Raw genomic sequence first — 17,258 nt, 5'->3', positions numbered from 1 at the left:
TTTAACTGTTTGAAGAATCTTTTTTTTTTTATAAAGACACAGCATTTTTGAAGAGCCCATATTTCCCTATCTATAAAGTAATTTGATGAAAGTATAATGAAAACTGCTTAGCAGATCAAAGAATGTTCCTTAAAAGGGCAACAATTTTTATAACACTATGAGGTCTCAAAACTTCAGTTGATTTTAACAATAAAGGTTTACTTTGAGACTTATAAGACAAGCCTTCTCCTGAGGAATTTTTTTGTTTTAATTTTTAATACACCTTTCTAGGAGGTTGCTATTTGTATGCTATATTAAAGATATTTCAATTCAGAAGGCATTTAAGGAAAAATAGCCAAAACTGTTTCCCCTTTTCAGACATGAATGTAACTGGACATTTCTTTATTTTCATTTGAAAAACTCATCAGGAGGAGATATATACTGCCATTCTCACTTACTGATGAAAGGGATATTGGAGGGAAAAGTAATTATGAACGTCACAGAGCCTCAGCTGAGGACTAACCCTACTCCTTTGACAGGCATGTGGAGAGAATGCGTTGTAAATGAGATTTGGCACCCTGGCCGCTCAATCTTACCATAGTCAACACCCACTGGCTTTAGCTTGAAGTGTTAGGTGGGTAGTGATTGTATTTTAGTTTTTTATTTACATGAGAGAGGAATTATAATGTGACAATTCTGAAAAAGAGAGGGGGGAGGCCCTCCCTAAATGCATGTATGGCAATGAGAGCCAATTAATTGTGTAAATAATATTTTTGTGCTAGCTCTGCTGGACTTCTCAGACTTTATTTTATTATATAAATTGATATATATTATTTGTATATTACATAGTACATTATTCTTTCATACAGAGCTCTTTGCCATTTGGGACTACTTGCTGGCAAGACTTCATTGTAGAGCGTGATTTTATTGTTTGAATCATTTTTTTCTAGGAGGATTTAAAAGGAATGGATTTCTATGTGCATGTTTCTAAAATCATTTATTCTTTAAACTAGGCGAACACAGTGGGAAGCCTTTGTCAACAATGACATTAATGACCCAGAGGCACTGTCAGCTTCATAGAAGTTTAGGCTCAGGAAGTTAGCCAGTTAGTTCACAAATATTTATGAAGTAAGGCTTATTGTACTGGCTTATCCTCCCTCTACTATGCCCTTAGGAGGAGGAAAGTATGAACATTTTGTTGGGGGATAGAGGTGTTTATGCAATTTGGATAAGTGTTGAAAGTTGCTGATTCTCAAATATCTTCTCTTTTAGAAGCCATTTCCACTGAGGGCTCTCTTTACCCACTCTGGCTTGTGGGATCTTCCTTCTGGTCAGAGGCGTTTGCGCCTGTCAGTGGGAACTTGATGAAGCCCAGGGGAAAAAAGGCCCAGAGGTGTTATGTTAAGCCAATTCTATTCTAGCACTGAGGAAGAACTATATATTTCCCATACCTTCTTTTCCATTTTCCTTTCCTTGCCTCTAGATTTTAATTGGCTATATAATGTACTGCCCAAACTAGACACTTCTGAGAATGAAATGGGATCCTATTAATAGTTAAGCAGTGACTTGTGAATAAACCAGGACATAACGGTTATTCTTTTCTATTCCTAGACATTAGGGGAAAGCTCTAGGGAGACTGAATCACAAAACAAAACTTTACCTCAAATAGGGGCTCTACATGAGTATTTGGGAGCCTAGAACCTTCAAATAATAGACACAGTAGATTTTCCTAGCTTTGTCCCACAGTACAGATCACAACTGAATGTCCTCCACCATGTTAAGTGGAAGGTTGAGGACAGTCATGGCTAAATCTTTTGTATACTACCCATCACACATACAGGTAACCTGTTCTGAATAGTTTCTAGATGCTTAAATTCCTGTAGGTGTGCATAATTATTATAAGTGATGCCGTTTATTTCTACCTCAAAGTCCTACTTCTCTTTCAGTAGAGTAGGAGTTCTCTACTTGGATTCATAATCTCCAGGAATCATTGAATGGCTGCAAGGGGATCCATGAATTCCTGGAATGCACCCCCCCCCCCGCTCCATGCACAATGTGTGTGTGTGAATGTAAATATATATATTTATATTTAATACATTACACACACACACACACACACACACACACACACACACACTAGCTTTTATTAAATTCCCAAAGCCGTAATTGGCCCAAAGGAAGTTAAAAGTAACTGAACTAAATGAAGCCTCTTAAAGCTAGAGTTTTACTGGAGAGCTGTAATATTACATTTATACATTTTATGTCTCCACTTCCGTTTTATCCAGAGTTAAAAACAATAGATTGTGGGGAAAATGAGAAACACTGGGGCAATTTTCTTTTCACATGAGGGCTTCTGTAAGGAGAATTTACCTGATAAATATGGTTTTGGACCTGCCAATCAATCACATTATCATTTTAGAGGATAATAATGATAGTAGTTATAATTATTTCCAAGGTTTATATAATATTCAGTATGTGCTCTTAGCACTAACTTATGCACACATACATATATATATATATACATATCTATCCCCCAGATGCATACAGAGTTGTTTTTTTAAAATCTCATAACACTATGAGGTAAGTACTTTTATTATCCTCATTTTACAAATGGGAAAATGAGGCACAGAAGGTTAAATGAAATGATTATTTAAAGCTACTAGCTAGGGCCTGATAGGGCTGGGGATTCACCACCCACAGTCTGACCCCAGAATCTATGCATTTAATTTCTCATCTTTTTTTGAATTAATGAATTATTTATACACGGTTTGGAAGGTACCTTGCTTATGAATGCAATATATTCATGTCATGTGAATATCTGGGATAACTGTCTAATTTATCTGTAAAAGTTGGTGATTATATATGTGTATTTTGTGTTTTGAGCAAGAAATTCAATTTTATTATAAGTTACATAAATTCAAGGTTTTGAAGATGAAATGTCCTCCCATAAGACAGTATGAAGAAAATGAAACTTTCATATTGTTTTATCAATGTTTCTTAAAATGCTCAACCTTGTTATGGCAAATAATAAATATAACTATAATAAGTCTAATAATAAAATAATATCTATGTGATACTTTAACATCCAAAATTCTTGCAGGTAACTTGAAAATAGCAATGAAAAAATCTGAATTCTAGCCTAGGGTTAATAAAAATACAGTGGAAGAGACACTCTTACCAGTATTCTTGTTACACTGTGTCTTTGGTGCTTCATTCAGCCAACAGGTGGCCCACATCTTTTCAAACCTGTTATCAAGCCTTAGAGTAGTGCCTGTCATTCATTGCTAACAATAGAGAATAAGGAGAATGGGAATTGCACAGAAAGAAAAGAAAGAACCTACATATATACTCCTTGAAAATACCCGGGGGGAGGGGGAGAGAGAAATTCACATAAACACCGTATATCCAGAAGTACAGAATAGTATACATTATATAAGATCTTTTTTTTTTATTATATAAGATCTTATGTAAAAGATAGAACATCAGGCTTTAGCTGAAGTGGTTGAATGGTAGAAAAGTCCAGTGTTCTCTTTTCCCTACCCCATTATGTATCTGTGAGTTCCAATATGAAAGAGAAAAGACAATATGGCAGGGATATATCCTAAGTAAATTGCAGTGTTTTTGAGGATAGGAATGTTTCTTACCCATCTTTACCAATGGAATCCATTTCCCAAGTTATCATTGAGTATGTGCTGGATTAAGTGAAATCGTATTAATTGGCTCTTAGCTAGGAATTTGTTGTTCTTCTAGGTCTTTCCAGTGTTCCTCAATTATTAAAGCATTGCAGATAATAATAAAAAATAATCTGTGTATTTGTTTAAATGCCATTGGATTCCCATTTTTGGGACTGTTACTTATGTTTAGTGTTCTCTGGGTATAACTAGTATATCAATTCCTGTGCCAGAGGAATTAGTTTTTAAGTCTTGACTATTTTGGTTGTCTTACAGATTGGCACATTTTTGTTGGAGATTTTTTGTGTAATTCTGTGGCTAAAAATTCTTTGGATCACAGAAGAAAAAAATTCATCTCTTTGTTTTCTTTCACTTTTTGGCTTTTGAATTTTTCATCCATATATATAGAGAGAACACAATTCCTAAAGAAGGAAGACTAAAGATAAGTCTTTCTTATCTGGAACTCAAGTCTCTCTCACATAATATTTATATATTTCCATATGTTAATAATATAGTATTCTGTACAACTATGGTCTTTAAGATATGTTTTCCCCCCTACTTCTAATTTCCCATTCATATCATTGATTTTCATTTTTGTGTAAAAAATAATTTTTCTGTATAGCAATTCTGGACTAAGGTCTTATGATTAATTTACTTTTGCTGATATTTTATCCTGGAAGCAGGTAGTCATAGGTGTGAGGTCTTGTGACAGTTTCTCCCATGAGGATTCCATATGTATGAGTGGATTGATATAGTTTTACAGAGCATTTGCACATCTATAAATTCATTTGTGTTGGAAGCTATCTTTGTTTACAAATTTTGAATCTAAATTGTGAGTTTACTTTTTCCCCACTGTGAGGATAGGAATAGTGAGTTTCAGACCAAATACTTTCTCACATAATTTTAATCTCACTTTTCCTTCTGGGATCTTACTCATAATAACAAGTGGTCTTGGCTGGCACTACAGAGTAAAAAAGTTGGGGAGGAAGGAGAAGGAACAAGGGCTACATTTAAGAAATATTTTTAGTACCTTAGTGTTTTTCTGAAATGTGAAATAATTCTTTTATTCCCACTGCCATTTTAGTGAAGCCTGAAAGCAGAGCATATACTAACAAATACTGGATGCTTATACATGTTTTTCTTCCCAAGAGATTAAAGTCCTTTGCTTTTATATACCTGTGGAGTCGAGAGGAACATGTACTATCTCACTTTTTCAGCTGAGGAAAGTTTGTAAAATGACCTGTTAACTTTACATACTTAAGGAATGTTCCGGTCTTGATCCTGCATTCTTAGGCTCCAGGGATTAGTTTTGCCAGTTGCATAGTGTCTGTGGCAGGCTACTTAATTTTCAGGGCTCACTGCAAAATGAAAATGTGAGGCCCTTTGATAAAAAAATTTTAAGTATTTCAAGATAGCAACAGAACAGGGCCTTTCTAAGAGCATGGTTCCATGAGACTGCAAAGCTCACACACCCATAATGCTGGCTGTCTGTGCTGCCCAGTTTTGTACCTTGGACAACACCATCAGCACGAGCTAGTCTCAGTATGTGCTCCAGTCAAGCTGTAGGATGTGAATACTCTCAGGAATCCATAGCAAGCATCCAGGAAAGAATGAAGAGACAAGGACATGTCTAGACCAGACAAAGTGGGGATGGAAGTAAAAGCTTTGATCCAATATGTACTCAAATGCTAAGAGGTTCCCAGATGTATGCTGGATCCTTAGCTTAGGAAAGCACTTCACTTCAATATGATGCTAACAAGTAGGTGATAACTTGACTCCCTTGATAACTTGTGTGCTTGGATTAGAATTGGTCAGGGTCAGGGCAGGGCTGAGATCTCAGGTTCAACTTAGCAATAATCAAGGAAGAAGAGGAATAACATAAGTTGCAGATTGATTTAATGGTATTTCTTACAAACGTGAATGTGCTTACATGGGTTACTCTACTAAATACTATCTAACATCTAGACATCTTTTTTGAAGTTGGACTATGAGTTCAAACTCCCCTCTGTGTCATGTGGTTTAACAACAACCAAAACAAAAAGTTGTATGTATACTTCCAGTCATTCATGAATTCATTCAATGAATATATTATATTTTGAACACTTGCTGTAGATTACAGGCACTGTTCTAGGCACCAGCAATGCAGCTGAGGCACAGGACAAATCCATGACCTTAAGTAGTATGCATTATAGTGGATTCCACAGAAGTCAGTGAATTCCAATGGGTTTTGAAATAATAAATTTGGATGTGTTTTCCTAAGCTCTTTTTTTTTTTTTGTACTTTAAACAAAGTAAAAAGAACAGTCAGAAACAGGTTGTTCTATTTTTCTCTTTATAGAATATAGGAAAAAAGTAGGTTTCTCATAGGACAAGGATTTTTTTTTCTCTACTTTAAAAAAGGATTAAAATCACAAACATAAAGGTTACGTAAGTGACACTGCATTTGTTAGACATTTTTAACATGCAATTAAAGTAAATGATTTCGTGATTCTCCTTTTTAGCAGGCATGGCATTTTGTGATACTTAATTTTTGCCATAAAATATTTTTATGACTTCTATGTTGTAACCTAATGGGATTTATTCTGTGTACTGTATTATTTTCTCTGACTTTGCCACTTAAATGGTAGTATAACTGTAATGCCTCTTGAGGATAAAGGAAAAAAAGAAAGAAATCTATTTTCTGAAACGCTGTTGAGTTTTGAAAGCACATCTTGATATCCCTATGAGTACAAAAACAATAGCATTTACAACCATGTATTTTGATACACTGTAAAATCCTTGATTTCTCACGATAGAAGAACACTAGACATTCCAAAGATATTTCAGAATCTCTTCTTTGGAACATAATACAATTAAAAAATGAGTAATAAGCATGTCTATTCTTAAATTGTCTGTGTGCTTTCTTCCCCTATCCCTGCTATATCATCATCTTCAAGACCGTTGATCATTCATGGACATTTTTTCCCCTTCTCATTTTTCCTTTCAAATTATTTATCATTTAATTATGAAAGATAACAACAGCACATACAAGATTGTTCTCTTTATTTTAACTTCTATGCATTTGCTATATGCAAACAAATTATGTGACTATTTGCTTTTAAAATCAATGCACTAGAAATGCATTGAAGGTCTACTATATGCCAGAAACTTGCTAGAGGGCTGACAGGGTTTGGCAGTGAGTATGGACATACAGGGTTATATAAATGCATGAGACAAGCATGCACTCAGCTGGGAGCCTGCTCAAGATTCTCTTCCTCTTCCTGCCCTTACCTCTGCACATGCACACACGTTCTCTCTCTCTCTAAAATATTTTTGAAAAATCCCTTTTTAATTGAGAGCTCTGTTATCTTGAGCTACTCTCAAGCTAAGTCGCATAGGTTATCTTTGTCTTAAAACCCCATTAAAATGTTCTTTTCTTTTTCTCCTTCTGTAATTGTTGTCATCAAAGAAACATGGATAAGATAGAAAAGACCTATAGACAGACAATGATAACAAAAATATCACTCATCAAAAAAAAAAAAAACACAGAATCTCAGGTTACATTTGGCTAAATAAGATGGCAAAGATACTGATGGGTTCACATGGAAGGACACTGGCAGATTTTGAACTCCGTGTTGAAAGAATAAATAACGGGCATACCAGACCGATGCTTCATGCCTTTCTGCCTATTTCCATAAACTTTATAACAAATTTGTGTGGTAAAGACCAGTGGCCCCATCTTAGAATGAGTGAAAATGTTTGGAGCTGCTATCTGCCCAAGAGCACACTGTCAGCCCATGGCCATATCAGAGACCCCTGTACTAGGCTTCCCCCAACCCTCCATTCTTCATATATACCACACCCTGAAATTAAAGACCAATGTGTGCATTGAACAAACATGTACAGCTCTATCTGGTTATAGATTTGGAAAAGGAAGAAGTATACTTCTAACCAAACTAATAATTTTACTTATTTTTCAAGTCCAATTAAATGCAATAACTTACTCTTTCATTGTACTAGTAAAACATAGAATTCTAATTTTTTTTGTACTGGTGCAGAATTTCTTGAAATTTTTAGAATATGCATTCTTAGAATATGATGTGTCTTTAACATTATCTTTTGTGCCCATTAAAATAATTTCATTCTGAAAATTTTTTAATAGAAATGTAGACTAGATATATTTGGATATATTTGGATTGAAAGATAAATATTATATATCATCTCTTTAATCCATTTACTCCACTGTGACCACATTTGTTAAAATTGAGTTATGTATTATATGTGATTTTTATTGTTTTATGATTGTTTTGAATCTCTAGTATCTAATTTATTCCAGCAGACATAATATATATGTCTAGAGTTTAATGCAATCTTTCCAACTACAAAAGAGCTTTCAGGAACATGGAACTCTGTCTATATGCCAGACAATGCTGATCTTTCTTGTTGCCCACATCACTGAGACATACTAGGCACTCGCTCCTAAAAGGGATTTTGGAATCTTACATATCCCTTGAAATACCAAGAATAGCAACACTTTGTTGGACTGAGCTGGCCTGAAGATTTGTACTGCATGGTAATGTTTGTCATTCTAAGGATCATTAGCACATGGGGTCCTACCCACCTGAACACTTAAGACCATGCTTTTGCATAACGTTAAGCAGCCTTCTTCCAATACACACACACACACACACACACGCATGCGCATTATCTGACTGTATTTCCAGACTTTTGTTCATTCTGAACCTCCTTCTTTGATGTCTACTTCTTTAGCCAAGTGGTTTGGTTTGTATGATATAAGTTTTTAGAATGAGGTTTCTGAATCCCATGCTTAGACTACCATTTAGTTAATCTCTAACCTAAATAAAGCCTTAAGTCTCTCATCTGTGTAATGGGCATCAAAACATCCTGTATGATTATTTTGTTTTCAAGTTTAAGTGAGAAATAGATGTTTAAAAAACCCTGACATCCTTTCTTAAATATTAATCTTCCTCTTCCTTACCTTTTTCATAGATATGTTTTAAGGATCCAGTGAACTAACATGCTGTATGGTGACAGATGAAGGGCGTAGAATTTGAGTTAGAACTGAGTTTATTTTTCTTTTTTTACGATTTTTTTACTTATTTATTTATAGAGACACACACAGAGAGAGAAGAGGCAGAGACACAGGCAGAGGGAGAAGCAGGCTCCTTGCAGGGAGCCCAATGTGGGACTTGATCCCCGGTCTCCAGGATCATACCACAGGCTGCCGGCGGCACTAAACTGATTTTATTTATTTATTTATTTATTTTTTAATTTTTATTTATTTATGATAGTCACAGAGAGAGAGAGAGAGAGAGAGAGAGAGAGAGAGGCAGAGACACAGGCAGAGGGAGAAGCAGGCTCCATGCACAGGGAACCGGATGTGGGATTCGATCCAGGGTCTCCAGGATCGCACCCTGGGCCAAAGGCAGGCGCCAAACCGCTGCGCCACCCAGGGATCCCCTAAACTGAGTTTAAATCTTGGCTCTGCCACTTACCAGCTGTGTGACCCTGCAGTGTTATTTAATTTATTACATTAGTTTCTTAATTTATAAAATGGGAATAATAATTCCTGTTTCATGCAATTGTGTGTATAATGTGAAATGTATGTAAATTGCTGTTTGGAGCCTGATGTTTACCATACATTACTAAGGTCTTATTAAAATACTCTAGTCCAATTATCTGTGATCTGACTTCCATTCAGCTTCTCCCAAGATGTGTTCTAACCTAGATTTTAAGTGTTTAGAAGTTCAGCAACCAGATTTGACTCCTTATTGAGCTTTGTAGGAATCACCTAGAGTAGTGTCAAGTGCATTATGCGAATGCTTGTTCAGTTTCAGGCCAGTAAAATAAATGCTTGATATTTTAGCCTACCCACCTGTCAACCTTGGGATGGTCAGTAGGAGCAACAGGTTTGGGTAAATATTTGTAATAGAAGCTGAATCAAATTCATAGGTTTTCCAAGTATAATACCACAATGATTGTATTATATGACTAGAATTCTGTGAATGTACTTTGCTCACATTTCTATAATAACCATTAATTTATTCTGTACCTATGCCATATTTACTGCATTGTTTTAAAATATGAGTGTATGAAAAAATAAAAATAAAATAAAATAAAATAAAATAAAATAAAATAAAATAAAATAAAATAAAATATGAGTGTATGGACTGCCACTTATATAATGCTGTCTTGCTACTTAGATACATAGTATAACATATACTATATGCTCTCTAATGACTTCATTATGATTAGCTATACAAAAGAAAGTAATATAAAAAGAAGAGAGAAGGGCACCTCAGAGGCTCAGTTGGCTAAGCTTCTGCCTTCAGCTCAGGTCATGATTTCAGGGTCTTGGTATTGAGCCCTGCATTGGGCTCCCTGCTCAGTGGGGAGTCTGCTTCTCCCTTTCCCTCTGATCCTTCCCCCGCTTGTGTGTGTGCTTGCTCTCTCTCTCTTTTTCTCTCTCTCATATAAATAAATAAAAAAAAATATTTTTTAAAAAAAGAAGAGAGAAAAGGAACGAACATAAGCAAAAGTAGAATGATCATGTTGAATGGATAGTGAATTCCAGCAAAGACTGCCTTGGCCACTGCTTTTCTAATTTTCATATATTGGACCTCCTTAGTCTTATTATTCATGTTATATTTTTTGTTGCTTCAAAATATTATATTTGTAAAATAATAAAATCATTATAACTGTAATGTACTAAAAATATACTCTTTTTAATGCACTAAAGTTAATTATTTGGTAACCTGAAGAATAATTTAAAAATACATTCTTAGCTAACTAGGAAAAATAGTTTTGAATATCCAAATTTTAATTTCTTTAAAATAAAAACACACTGATGGATTTCCAATGCTTTTCAAAAATCTTTATTTTTTCTTCAAGATTTGCTTATACAGTAGGGATCTTTTCTGATGTTCTGCACAATCTATCACTTGGTGCAGTATCCTCTTGAGGTAGATCTTTTTATTTAAAACAACACAAACCACAGAAAATTGAATGGTTGGTCTTAGAAGGTCACAAAATATGAAACAATCAGAATGGTACTTTAGGGTTGTAGGCTCTCTTGCCTGATTATTTTAGTTTTTTTATGTGATTTTGTTTATGGAAGAATTGACAAATAAACATGTGTGGGGTCTAATTGCTATACATTAATTATTTTTGGACCAAAGGTGATGTAAGCTTCCAGTTCCTGTCCAGTTCCTGTTATTATGTTTGTTTTTTTTTTGTTTTACTATATCTCTATCAATCAACAAGGCCTGTTTTATCCAGTCTTAGCCAAATCAAATATGATCCCTATACTCTCCCATTTGTGTTTGAAGATACAGCAAAAGTACTCATCATATAGTATTTATTGAAGTGAAACTGGTGTTTTGGTTAGATGATCATATAATCATTCATATGATTATATGAATACCTAACAGAGTTGAAATAAAGGCTGTGCAATTCAAGAATTGTTGAGAAGCTTGATATATTCTTTCCTATTATATATTTGTGGTATTTGTTTAAGGACTAAAACTCTTGGTTTAGTCCCATAGTAAAGAATTTATTAAGTCTTAGGATTTCTCAATTACTTCTAATAATGTTGTGGAAAGTTAATAAGAAAAAAAGGCTATTTTCTTATACTGTATTCTCTGATTTCAATTTCGTTTTCATCTTCCTTTTTTTCCCTTAATATAACTTCAGAGGGCTGCTGAAGTATCAAGCTAATTTAGATACCCACCCTCCTGGCTGCATCAATATTAATGGAACCCGCTACCAGAATATCCACTTACCAAACTATCGCTCAGAACATTTTCATGAATCTTTCCCCGGAGGACTTTCGAAACCAGATGAACTTACCCAAAACAGATCTGTGAACATTTGTATGGAAGAGCCCAGGTTCCAAGCTAATTTTCCACAGGTCAGATTAATTTGATATCTTTGATGGTCTCCTTAAAGTCCATATTTCCATAATAATTCATCAGCATTTCATTTAAACATGCTTTTGAAGGTATATAAAGCAATTATTCTTATAGAACAATTCAGGATGTTTCAATTGCAAGATAGCATCTATTTTTCCATTAGAGGCATCTGGCAGTTCAAGGAGAAAGACCTATGATATTACAAGATATTGAAAATTCCTGCTTACCTGACTATATGATCTTTGCATACTGTGGCAATGGTACTTGCCAAAGGAGAGGTGACAAGGATAGTTTCCCTAGCCATTGAGAAAAATAGGTTGGATAATAAAAACAATAGCAAAAGGACTAATACAGTAATTATTATTATGGTATAGAATAATATTATGGTATGATATTATGTATAATATTTTAAATAAATTGTAAAATCAAGTTGTCAAATGTTTGATATTATCTGCTAAGTACTATGCTAAAAGGTACTGCAGGCATAATTTCTCTTAATATTCACAATAGCCCTTTGAAGCAATTACTATCATCCTTAATTTTCTGAAGATGAAATTATGGCTTACATACATATAATACCTCGAGCAAATTCTTCAATAATACATGGCAGAAGTAGAGTACAAAACCAGATGTTTGACTAAAATGCTTGCTCTTGGAAAACTTCTTGCACAAATTACCCGGCGAGTGGTTCCATAAGAGCCCTAATCTTCCTATGTGGGTATGGGAGCTGCCAATGTGGGAATTAACACCCTGTACTCTTTGCCTGTAGCAGGTGGTAGTATGGGACAGTGATGTTGAATGTCTTTTTTCAGAAGGGAAGAAAGAGGAGTCAAAAAGTAGAATGAATTTGTAGATGACTCTGGAGTGAGTGTGTTGCCTTGTGTTTACTTTTTAATAATAATCCTCAAGATTTCTAATAGATTTTGCAATTTTCAAAGTTTTCTGGGCTTCACACAATGCTGTTAGGTAGGGCAGGTACTGTGATACCTGTTTTACTTCTGTGAAACTTAATGCTCCAAAAGTAAGTGACTATCTCAAAGTTGAAAGCCTGCTGTATTGCAAGGCTTGTTGTGATGCCTGCTACTCACACAGCATCAAAGTAAATATCAGGAAGAGGCATAATCTGCATGGAAGGAAAAGGTCTGAAATAGCCATGTAAATAAGATCTTAAAAAGTAACCATTAAAATAAGTTTGGGTCAGAGGCCTCTCAGTGATGAGGTAAATATAATGTACATTTCTAAGAGGAGAATTGGCCACACAGGACAGGCATCTATAATTCTGAGAGTATGCAGTGAGTTACCCTGGGATCAGGGCTATCCATCCAGCACACATTCAAAATTGGTACACTTTCAAATTCTATAGAATACCTTCTGTTCATATTACTTTTATTATGTAAAAGTTGTAAGCAACATGATTAGTATATCTTCTATTTTAAAATATGTTCATATACATATTTTACACTGTATATACATTATGTATGTGTACATTATACATACATGTCATATGCATTAAAAATACCCAGGGTTGAGTAAAAGGCATAGCATAAGAAAAACAGTCAATGATACTATGATAGTGATGTAGTGGGACAGATAGTAGCTACACTTATAGTGAACGTGGGATAATGTATAAACTTGTCAAATCACTAAGGTGTGCACCTGAAACTAATATAACATTGTATATGAACTACACTCACATAAAAATAAATAAATAAAAGTAAAAAAATTCTAATAAGAACCTTACCTGACATTTTGAAGAATTCTAATTACTCTTAAAAAAATAAAGCATTTTAATATGTTAAAAATTCATACACATATCCAGGATTTTCTCTTTTTTTAAACAAACATTGGATTGGTACTTCTTTTTTCTAAAATCATCTTTAGATTTATTTGAAATTTAACTTCCCTTCTTTTTTAGATGAAGATATTGCATATACATGTATTATGTATTTACTGTGCATGCACAGAAGGAAATATGAAGCAAAGTGTGCATACCTGTTAGTGTGTCACTTCTTTTGTTTTATGTTTAATCTTGTTTGAGTAAGTTGTAGTGAGCATCTTTGTTTTTACTGACTTTTCTTTGCATTTTGTTATTTAAAATACAGATTACAATGCCATTACTATAATGTATGAAATAAACAATTGAACAGGATATAAATATTCCTACAACACAAATATTTCTTAAAGTATATTTTAAAAATTCTCCATTAGACCTGGCTTTGGATATCTGGACCTTTGTGCCTGTATTGTGCTGAAAGACTTTACAGGTGTATCCGGAGCAATAAACCGGTCACCATCATCTCGGTCATAAGTCATCCCTCAGATGTCATGGAAATCCGAATGATCAAAGAAAATTTTAAAGCAAGACCTGGTCAGGTGAGTCAGTGTTCAGCAACTATTATTTTTTAATGTATTTATTAATTTTAATTTTAGGAGGGGAGGGTCCGAGGGGGAGGGAGAGAGGGGAAATCTTAAGCAGCTTCCACGCCCAGCGCAGAGCTTGATCTCACAACCCTGAGATCATGACCTGTGCTGAAATCAAGAGTCAGATGCTTAACGGTCTGAGCCATCTAGGTGCCCCAAATTCCCTTTATCCTTAAATCATTTTTGAAAATTAGTATTCGTGCCATTATTAGAATACTTTAACTTCTTTCTTGGTCATTTAAAAATTATGTTTGTTGCTTTTTAGTATATTATTCTACATTGTCCCAGTGTGTCTGCCTTAGAAAACCATCCATTTACCCTCACAATGGTAAGAAACTTGTTTTTGATTTTTATAATTTCATAGTGACATCTTTTTCTTTTATGTGTGTGTATTTTACTTCACTCTAAAAATCATTCAAGGACATCATAATAACCTAAATGTTCAAGTAAGCCATTTAGAAAATAAAAGAAATATTATCTGTTCAGAAACTTTGTAGCTATTTATTATTTTCAAACACTTTACAATTCAGGAAGCAATACTTAAAATGTATTAAAGCTTGATGATTTGAAATATGGAAAATTTCCTGGATATTTACATTTTCCTTTTATGAAATATGTACCAAAATATTCTATGTATGGTTTTATTTGGAGAGATTGAATTTAGTGATGAAGAGGGTACTCTGAGTTGAGGTGGAAGCATACAAAAATCCAATCAGTGTTTAGAAAAGAAAAAGTTTGTAGTATTTGGTGTCCAAAGTGTGGGGGAGGGAAGGGAAAATAAAGTCGGAAAAATAAAATGGAATAAATAATGGGCAGGTGAAGATCTGGCTAAATAATGGCTTTACCAAATATTTTTAGCCCTATTCGACATTTTTTAACATTCTTTTTTTACATTATAAATATAGCATAAGCCTATTATCAGAAAGTATACAATTCATTTTTCCTCATTTTTCCCCACTTTTCAATCCTTTCTTTTTTTTTTTTAAGATTTTATTTATTCATTCATGAGAAACACAGAGAGAGAGAGAGAGAGAGAGAGAGGCAGAGACACAGGCAGAGGGAGATGCAGGCTCCATGCAGGGAGCCAGACATAGGACTTGATCCCAGGTCTCCAGGATCACACCCCAGGCTGCAGGCGGCACCAAACTGCTGCGCCACCGGGGCTGCCCTCAATCCTCTTTCTCAGAATTTGACATATATTCCTCCAGACCTTTTCCTATATACTTAGGCATAGATAGATGTTTGACATTTGTTTGCTGGATCATTTATTTTATAATTTGCTCTTTTCACTCAATAATATATAATGGACAGCTTTCCATGTTACTGTATTTGCATATGCCTCATTTTTTAAAAAAAGATTTTATTAATTTGAGAGAGAGCATGAGAGAGAGAGGGAGAGAGAATGAGCAGGGGGTAGGGTAGAGGGAGATTCAGATTCCCCACTGAGCGGGGAGCCTGATGTGCGACTTCATCCCAGGACCTGGGGACCATGACCTGAGCCAAAGGCACATGCCCTGTCTCATTTTTTTAAGGACTGCATAATTCACTATAATTTATTTAGTATTTCCCATTGATGATGGAAACTGAGATTTTTTTTTCCAATTTCTAGCAAAAGTAACTAAGAACAGGATCCAGGACCCACATGTTTAAATATATGCTTAAGTGCTTAAGTTACGCAAATCAAATTGAACAGATGGGGGACTGAAAAAAATCACTGGTTCCTAATGCTGGGATCTAAGGGTGGGGCTGTACTGGAAATGGCAACCACTTTTCTTTCTTTCTTTTCTTTCTAAAAATTTATTTATTTGAGAGTGGGGAGGGCAGTGGGGTAGACCCTGCCTCACCTTTCATCTGGTGCTGTGTGGGCAGTTGTCTAGAGTGAGAGGGGAAACGTGTTGTTATGAGGAATAGTGAAAACTTAGTTGCCCTAATAAGATTCAAAACTGGGACCTCAGAGTCCAGGACGCAGCCATCACCAGGAGCCAAGTAGCCGCATCATGCCCTTCACTGCTCTTGGATACGCACGTCATACGATATGCTTTAATATGGCCGTAGTTCCCTGAGACCATAGGATCCATGGCAAATAAATGTGATGAACAAACCTTCCTCTATGAAGTTTCAGCTGAATCATGAAGGCATTTTCACATGATTGCATCCACTACAGTCAGAAGCACCGTGTTTAGTTCTGCTACTTTTAAGATACATTTCCATTTCTCTAATTTCATGCATCCCATAAATCTGAAGTTGATAACATTAAAAAGAAGGGAAAAAATGGAATAGGGAGAAAGTGCACAGGTATGTTTATTTTAAGTAGTTAAAAAAAATTGGTCTATTCTGGGGGTCATAGGATATTTTACTTCCAAAGTTAATCCTTTTTTGTGTTCGACTCTGTGGTTTTTTTTTTTCCAGCTTTATCGAAGTGTAATTGAAAAATGAAAAATTGTAAGTGCCTGGGTGGCTCAGTGGTTGAGTGTTTGCCTTTGGCTCAAGTTGTGATCCCGGGGTCCTGGGATCGAGTTCCACATTGGGCTCCTGCAGGGAGCCTGCTTCTCCCTCTGCCTATGTGTTTCCTTTCATGAATAGATAAATAAAATCTTAAAAAAAAAAAAGAAAAAATGAAAAATTGTATATATTTAAGGTGTGCAACTTGAGACTTTATTTTGAAAATAATTTCTTCACCATAGCATTAAATAGAGTATATGGAATAAGAAAGAAAGGCAGCTGTGGAATGTTAAATACAGAGAAAAGGGGGTTGCTTTTCTTCTTTACAAAAGTATTTCGCAACGTATGCATAAATAGAGAAAATGGTATAATGGACCGCCATGTTCTCATCTGCCATGTTCTCATCACCCAGCTTTAGTAAAAATAGAGAAGATAGTTTACTTTTTAGCGTACATTGTATCACTGAAAATGTTTATGCTCCTCAAGAATTTCTGTCTTATGGTACATGCCAAGAAGAGGCTTCTAGATTTAGTCTCTTTCGGTCATCCTAGGATTCTTTCTTTCCCAGGGCAAAAGGAGAAATTCGGAAAAGAATGCCATGTAGGGCATAAGGGCTCCCAATTGGCCTGATCTGCTTCCCAAGCAGGTGATTGGGGTAAGCGCTGTAATAGCCCTGTGGCTGGCTGTAGGCTCTGTTGGGAAGCTGAGAAAAGCAGGGAAAGGGAACACAGAAGAGGAACTGGGAGTAGGAATCAGAGTTGAGAAAAGGAGAACAATTATGTGTGATGTAAAATGGTAGTATTTACACAGAGAACATGAACATGACAATTCAGCCC

General features: G+C 35.1%; 1 protein-coding gene across 6 annotated transcripts in view; it reads left to right on the top strand.

Moving 5' to 3' along the window:
* Nucleotides 1-17,258, top strand: part of NOX4 (NADPH oxidase 4) — a 188,063-nt gene that overhangs the window by 66,329 nt on the left and 104,476 nt on the right. For all 6 annotated transcript variants that reach the window (XM_077867383.1, XM_077867381.1, XM_077867379.1 and 3 more), the window contains 3 exons: nt 11,342-11,558; nt 13,768-13,932; nt 14,246-14,308. In XM_077867383.1, the coding sequence (XP_077723509.1) occupies nt 11,342-11,558; nt 13,768-13,932; nt 14,246-14,308 (445 nt within the window). The remainder of the gene's footprint in view (nt 1-11,341; nt 11,559-13,767; nt 13,933-14,245; nt 14,309-17,258) is intronic.

This window comes from Canis aureus, chromosome 23, assembly GCF_053574225.1.
Source record: "Canis aureus isolate CA01 chromosome 23, VMU_Caureus_v.1.0, whole genome shotgun sequence".
NCBI classification, from domain to species: domain Eukaryota; kingdom Metazoa; phylum Chordata; class Mammalia; order Carnivora; family Canidae; genus Canis; species Canis aureus.
Note: the sequence above shows the minus strand (reverse complement) of the source record. Positions and strands in the feature narration are given on the sequence as shown.